This window comes from Dreissena polymorpha, chromosome 10 (genome assembly GCF_020536995.1).
Source record: "Dreissena polymorpha isolate Duluth1 chromosome 10, UMN_Dpol_1.0, whole genome shotgun sequence".
Taxonomy (NCBI): Eukaryota; Metazoa; Mollusca; class Bivalvia; order Myida; family Dreissenidae; genus Dreissena; species Dreissena polymorpha.
The window spans coordinates 18,742,683-18,750,719 of record NC_068364.1 but is presented as its reverse complement, the minus strand read 5'-3'; the positions used below and the strand labels follow the sequence as shown (position 1 = coordinate 18,750,719).

The following is an 8,037-nucleotide window of genomic DNA, read 5'->3' as shown; positions in this document are numbered from 1 at the left end:
GCCAGTCCCGTATTTTCTCCTTCTATTTCTTTGTTAAACAATGTTGAATAAACCGAACTCTCTGAAAACCGGAAACCGGACGGGTATCTCCGTAAATTTGGTCATTTTCAACGTAAAATACATTGAGTATACCGGACGGTCTAAATTCTCAAGATGCCCGAGGCGTGAAAATAACAATACCTAGTCAGCACAGCGAGTGCGTTGTCACACATTTTGCTCGCGTAATTATCGATAATCGGATTAAACATACCATAAAGTTGTCAAGTCGTTAAAGCGCTATGAGAGTCCGATTAAGTAATGTAAAACAAACTGTGAATGTCTACATTAGACGTGCGGTAACACCAAAAAGTGATTGACTCGATCGTTTTATTAATTATTTATTATCGCCTATGATAAACAATGTAATTAAAAAATTAATGCATGCCGTTGCGACGATCACTTTCTTGTGATCTTCTCGGGTATTTTAAAAGATCTAATAGCCATGTGTTTGACGCTGAAATGGTTGTTTGTTTGTTTGTCAGATAAACTGTTAGAAATATGACTGTTAAATATCCATCCATCTGTATGCAAATTCATTCATTGCCGTTTACTAATTTCGAACGCATCTAAAATGTCGCAGTCTCCAGCTAAACGCAGACGCGTAGAGCTTACGTTACAGGATAAGATAAAGCTCATCACGGAATCAACTGCTCAACCAAAACCATCTCTGAAGGCATGTATTAGCAAATAATCCAATCTTTTAAGGTCATGCATGGCAAAAAAAATTGAATGATGCAAATACTTATAGATGGAGAGAAAGGTGGACGAACACGCGCTCATATATAGGCCTCATTTGAACCTCGTGGATATATTTTTCTGAATTTCCACACGGGCCCTAATAAATAGCCCTCTACTCACGCCCACCTTCGTGTCGGATTTATGCGGCCTATGGGATGCATAGCCCATGCCATTTTTTATAAAGGCAATTCGACCGTGCTTACGGCATATGAAAGGCTTAGTTACGCAACTTTATGTTTAAAATTTGCCCGAAACATGTTAACATGTAATAGAAAACGTATAAAAGAAGACTCGTTTCTCACGCGCATACAAACATTCAAACAGGATATCGCGACCACATTCTATGTTTTGAGAAGTGATGTCATGACATGACACTTCTCAGGTTTATACTGACGATTATGAAACAAATAAGTTAATATTTAAAAGTTTGGAACACACAACGACAGACGCCTCTGTTGATGAGTCAACACATAGCTAAAAGTTCAATGTTGGAATAGCTAATATTACACAACTCTTGAGTCGCAGTGGTGTAGTGGATATGTTGTCCGCATAGCAATGGGGATATCACGGGTTCGATCCAAATTGTGGAAGAGTTTTTTAGATTTCCTCCATAGACTCCAAGTACTGGTTCTAGTCCCAGGAAACGGACTTAAAAGCGTTTCAAATAAGCCTTAGGCTTCCTATGCAATCGAGCTAAAATAAATAGGTTTAAACTAAACTAAACACAACTCTAGCATAATAGTGCAGTTTCCACGCAACACAGAAAATAGCACATATTTCTGACACTTGGAATTAATAAAAAGAATAAAGTAGTAACAAGCACTGTAGTGAAAACAGTAAGAGTACGGTGAAGTTTGTATACACTACGTTAATGTTTATTTTAGAACAAAACTGTGAAAACAGATGAAAGGTTCTAACGCTTTCAACAAGGTGTGATTTGGGTCTGCTGCCATTAAATTTGATAAATGTTAATTTTCGATAATTTTCAAAACTTGATTCAGTATCACTATTAATAAAGAAAACATATCTAAATCTCTTAAAATGTCTGCAAACTTCGCTTTTTTTTATCAGAAAACGTCTGTAACGTTAGCGGGCTCACCTTCGTTAAAACGGGAGGTGAGGCGAATTACACGACATATTCTTAGAGAAATTCTATCCTTTTGCCAAGGTATTATTTAAATTACTTATCAAAAGCTATGCAACATAAAATGCTCAATATTAACAGTTTATCCCGATAAAATGACATTAAAAAATGATAAGCATCATCATAATGATTATCATGTTGTAATGGAAAAAAAGAAAACGAATACGAAGATGATACTAATGCAGAGGAGGAGGAGGAAGTTTATACAGATGACTATTATGACGAGAAGGATGAGGACGTCGATGATGATGATAAGTATTTTAGTAGAAAACAAAACGATATAAGATCTTATTATGATGCTGAGTGACAGTAAAAGCCTAAAGGATAAACTTCCAATTTTCTCTCACTTAAATTTATCACGCGACATACCAGTCACAATGTAGTCGGTTTTGAAGTCATGTTCTTCCTGAATCTCGTAGATGACGTGAATAACGTCATCAGTGTCGTCATGGTTATGTAACGTCAATCCACTACTGACGTCCGGTTCGAGCAAGTACGTTCGATTGTCTAACTGAAAATTTCCTCTCTGAAATGGTTATTATAGTGAACGAAAATGATGTTAGCTGAGTTATGCGATATCGCAAATGTACCTTCATTGTGACGTTTCCGCGGGGAGCTATTACATCAGCAAGACATGACACAAATCAGATAAAACAGTATACACAAATGTATTTTCCGCCGTTGATCCACCGGTATCATATGTAGGGCAATCAATGGAACAGAACGCTTATGATACGTTTCTTTCAACGTTAGCAATAACTTCAATAATCTTATAAAAACATTAGGTGCTTGGATAAAATATTTTCTCTCCCGTTGTTTGGTTTACCAGTACTCGGATCATTAAAATGATTGTTGTTTGGATGTGAACAGTCGTGAAAGAAAATATGGACTCGATCGAAAGAAGATATGTGTTCTGTATGGTATTCAATTACCATATCAATTACCGGTAATACATTGTATATATCGTGATTGATTTCTAACATTTGAACGATAAATTGCATAGGGCGCGCTAAGTAACTAAGTTAATTTTATATCGACAAAGTGGGAACGCAAGATACTGAACCAATTAGACACCATGTGTTCTTTAACCGCTGAATGTTTTCGATTAAGTACGTGTAAAATATACTCTTTAAAAATGACTGCACAATCAACTTAATCTCACTCTTCATAGAGCACAATATCAAAAGTACGAAATCTTAAATCGAAGGTAGGTCACTTGATACAAACACTGGTAACACTAACGAGTAAAAACTACTGTAAAAACAAGGTTATCAGCCTACCACAAGATGTCTGCATGACCCTGGTTGTGTAGACCCCATCCCGGGGAAGCATTCGTACTCTACACTTGCTCCGTGGCTTTTATCCAAATATAGCGCCGTTTTCTGAAAATGTTTAACCACATAAAAGTAATATTACAATGTTTTCATGATAAGTTGTTGGTTTATAAAGGACACAACGGCGTTTAACACCAAAAGAGCACTTCAAAAAATAGGTCTGCAAAAACCATGCTTAATGCATTTGCGTAAAGTGTCGTACCAGATTTCACGGGCTAATCAGGGACGACTCTTTCCGCTAATATTGAATGTATCGTTTAAAGGAAGTCTCTTCTAAGCGACAATCAAGTATCCATGAGGAATGTGTCGTCGTTCATTAGCCTGTGCGAACTGTCCAGGCTCATCTGGGAAGACACATTACACAAATGCGTTAAGCCCAGTTTTCCCAGAGCGACCACCGAGTATTTCAATTTGAAGCCTTTATTACCATAAAGAGCTAGATAATAAGCAAATAAACAAGAAAGCGTTTAAGGCCAGTCAGTCGTAAATTGATACTATAATGAAAATCTACTTTTAAATAAAACTTAAGTTGTCTACGACTATTAAAAGCAAACTGCGTGTGTAGTTACTGTTTCCATTTATAAATACCTTTTTGGCAGGAAGGTTAAGTTTGAAAATATTTCCATTTTTCTTCAAAAAAATCGGCACTGCTGGTGGTATGTTGTCGTTTCTATGGAGATGAAGCGTGACATTTGACCCAGAGACTTTAAGGTCCAGGTCAAATTCAACCGGAAGTTCCGCATGGTGCGTATTTTTGTCGTCTGACCTTTTATCCCGTTGCAATCTTTCTGTGATTCTAACACTTGTTGTTCCTGTAAATAGAAACTTTTTCTATGAGGTGTAAATGATATAATTATCTCGTTCAAGGTCGAAGGGTTTCTCCTACAGGTTAAATATTCTAAAAGCCTTATGTTTTCTAATTTCAATTTATTAGAGGCAATATTTTAGTCACACTTCTGCTTTTGGATTAGATAATCTTTAATTTAACCGCACTCTGCGAAAACAGGGCTTACTTCAGGTGCGTAAAATATCGTCCAAATAAGACTGTGCAGTCCGCGGTAGCTAACCAGGAACGATACTTCCCGCTTTTATGGAATGTTTCTAGGCGGAAATTGTCGTCCCTGATTAGCTATTGCGGAATGCAAGGCTACTATGGAACGACACTTTACGCACATGCATAAAGCTTGTGTTTTTTTCCGAGAGCGCGGCTACTACCAGTCCAATATTTCACAGGGAAAATGGATTTAATGTCCTGACAAAATAAATAACAATACAAGAATTGGTTAGAGCTACAAATAGATTTAACGCAATCGGAATATGTCTTCGATAACGCAACGTCAATGTCGATTTAGACTACGTTGCTTTAATTTGAAATTATCGTACATATGCTGTGTTGTAGTGTCGATGTTAATGTGATACATATCGTTGATCTTGATAACATTTTAGTATTTAATATTGTCTGTGCGTGTGATGCAGTAATTGTTAAGGCGTGTACGCTTGCAAATGCAAACTACAAGTTGTATGTGTTATAAAAGATATGATTTACATATCAACGTCTAAATATGTATTTAACATTTCTTATTCAGCTTATACGACTGCATCCGTCTTACCCGTAAATGTTGATCAACAAAAACAAGCGAAACTAACTGAACTACGTTTCATTTCAAAAACGATGTAAACAAAATGCAGGTGGATTATTTCTTTCCCATGATTATTTGGAACGCATGCATTCACATTATCTATGCAATATACACGTCAGCGACTGTTTCTTATATAAGACTTTAATTGACCATCAACAGAGAAATAAAAAAAAAAAAATTGAAATCGATGCGCCAGCACTCGAGAGATGACGGTAACACAATTTTATTTGCATATATTCATAGTTCAAAGACATGTTACAGAGCGTATTTATTTCCGTGTACTGAGGTACGCATTCATGCAAAAGTGATATCCACCTCTCCATTTACTGTCTTTAATCGTGCCTACAATACTGTCGAGATGCTAGTATTTCAGACGTGAAAATGTTTACCGTTCATTTAACACACTATTTATTTGACCAGTCGCCAATTTTGTGTATAATAGTTTCTAAAATGGCACAATTTTAAAGAAGCATTTATGTGCATAATCAGCCTTATATTTGACAACGTTTTAAGTTAGAATTTTCATTCAGTCAGCACAATACAAATATACCATTTTAAATGTATCTTAAAGAAAACTAAGAACAACACAATTTGAAGTTTGCTAAAGGTATTTCCTCGTATTGCTTGAAATAAGTTGTATGCAGATGCATCACTCTTAGAATACGATGATTAATTTATGAGCGTAAAGTGTTGTCAAAAACTAGCCTGTGTGGACTTTATGAGCGTTAAGTGTCGTCAAAGACTAGCCTGTGCGGACTGCATGATCGTTAAGTGTCGTCCAAGACTAGCCTGCGCGGACTGCATGATCGTTAAGTGTCGTCCAAGACTAGCCTGTGCGGACTGCATGATCGTTATGTGTCGTCCAAGACTAGCCTGTGCGGACTGCATGATCGTTAAGTGTCGTCCAAGACTAGCCTATGCGGACTGTATGAGCGTTAAGCGTCGTCAAAGATTGGCCTGTGCGTACTGCATGAGCGTAAAGTTTCTTCCAATATTAGCCTGTGCGGACTGCATGAGCGGCAAGTGTCGTACCAGAGTAGCCTATGTAGACTGCATGAGCGTTAAGTGTCGTCCCAGAGAAGTCTAAGAAGAGACTTCATTTACACGAAAGTCTCCATTAAAGCTGAAAGTGCCAGCCTGTGTCTTGAGGACTGCACCGGCTAATCTGTAAAAACTCTTTACACACATGCAATGAGCCCTGTTTTCCCAAGATGATGATCAAATGCTTCGAAGCAAGAGTAGTAATACATATTACATTTACCGGACGAACATATCATAAGCTCGGTGGTGTACATTTAAGCTTATTTTCAAAACCTTCCAAAACAAAGTTGATAAAATAAACACACAAATTAAGAAGGAGGCCAAAGGGCTATATGCCACATTAAAATATTAGATGACTTATCGTTATTGTTTTGAATATGCAATACCTAGTAGAGTTGCATTCGGGGGTTTTCAGATTGGATATCGACGTTAGTACTCATACTATGGATACGCATTTGTCTAAAGTTAAAGCAAGCATGATATATTGAACAAAAACGTGTAATGTCCAAAATATTTTTTCTACAAACGTCTCGAGTGGGATTCGAACTCACACCTACACAAATCGCGCAATTCATTGACAATTTTACAACACTGCATTACTGCCATCAAAAGCGATTTTAGGTGTATCGATACGTGAACTCTAAAATCATAACGACTTTATTTATATTACTTATTTTCCCGCGCTTGCCGTAAGTGTCGCCGTTACAACTTTTTATAATCATCAAACTAAGAATTTTCTGAGCGTTTACAAAAACGAGAACTATGTGTAACGCAGTCATTATTAAAATCCTTCTTAAAGAAAATACAACTTTAAAAAAATAAAACAACGTCTTTGTGTTATTGGCTTACTTTTATGACGTTATATTCGAAATTGGATATCACACTTTTGTCTCGGTATGCTAATGAAAAATTTTGATCGGGTATGTCAATTAAGTCAGTAACAGTTAGCGAACAAATTGAGATCAATTGAATATGTGCTTTTATATTTTGAGATTATAAAATTATGTCGGTTGTTTTTTCAAGGTAATGGTGGCTTTCTCCTTATTTACCGGATAGCATAAAATTAAAGTTAACTATCAACTATTATGACAGTTTTTAGTTGGACAATTATAACTTCAAAACTTTAAAATGGAGTGAGTACTTTCAATGGCTACCGATATACGACTGACATATGTTTAAAAGGCGAAAGATCTGAACGGACTACCGACAAACTTCACTAGTGTGGTAGTGAAATTGACTGCGACAAGTCCAGTTTTTCGCATGAGACAATTGCGTTAAACTCTTTTGCTTTTAATAAGGAACAGTTCCTCGTTCATAGTTTATTTGTTGGTAATACAAATGGAATATAACCAAATGTATTATAAGGGGGATCCGTTTAAATTGTACATTTTACTTAGGTTCCGAAAGAACTTGTTATTATTATTTTTATTTTCAGCACGTAAAAATATTCCAAGGCGTATGTTACGCGCAAACAATCCTGTAAACGATCAAATTATGTAAATAAGTTGTACATCGTTTTTATCAAAAATGTCATTTTGCCCCGATTCGCTTCAAAAGCGTTACAAGCTTATAGTGTTACATTTCTATAAACGTAGACTCAAATCGATACAATGTATCTTCGTCAAACTTTCAATGGAAAACCAATGAATGAAGTTTCAAAACGCACGTATGTAAAGACCAGATGAAGTGCAAAACTTATTAATTGAAACCAAATTTCCAACAAGACCAAATAACGCACTTTTTGAGGTTTCAATCAAAGATAAACACGAAAGGAAAAGTCCTTGTCGATTAATTGAACCGGGTGGGTGAAAGAAAATAATCAGCAAAACATGAATTACACGAATAGAAATCATATACCAGATTTGTTTTAATGATGCAATAATAAAGGCGTATTCGTTATCAATGAAAGCTGATTCATGGGAGTAATGAGTTCTCACGTTTACGAATCATGTCTATATATTGAACGATATGTGAACATTTGAACTCTTTTGAAAACATATATATCCGTATATATTAACGTTGCTTTGATTTTACCATGGTGCATGCACCTACAAGTGTGTCATCATTTATTTTGTTTACGAACTTTGTGGGCACTGTTTCA

The 8,037-nt window shown here is 36.1% G+C and overlaps 1 protein-coding gene across 1 annotated transcript in view; it reads right to left on the bottom strand.

Moving 5' to 3' along the window:
- LOC127848956 (snake venom metalloproteinase BaP1-like) overlaps nucleotides 1-6,391 on the bottom strand; it is a 21,367-nt gene extending 14,976 nt beyond the window's left edge. The window contains exons 1-4 of the mRNA XM_052381682.1: nucleotides 6,379-6,391; nucleotides 3,844-4,067; nucleotides 3,202-3,303; nucleotides 2,291-2,447 (exon numbers count right to left, since the gene is read on the bottom strand). Coding sequence (XP_052237642.1) covers nucleotides 2,291-2,447; nucleotides 3,202-3,303; nucleotides 3,844-4,067; nucleotides 6,379-6,391 — 496 coding nt within the window. The remainder of the gene's footprint in view (nucleotides 1-2,290; nucleotides 2,448-3,201; nucleotides 3,304-3,843; nucleotides 4,068-6,378) is intronic.
- Nucleotides 6,392-8,037: the final 1,646 nt, after the last annotated feature.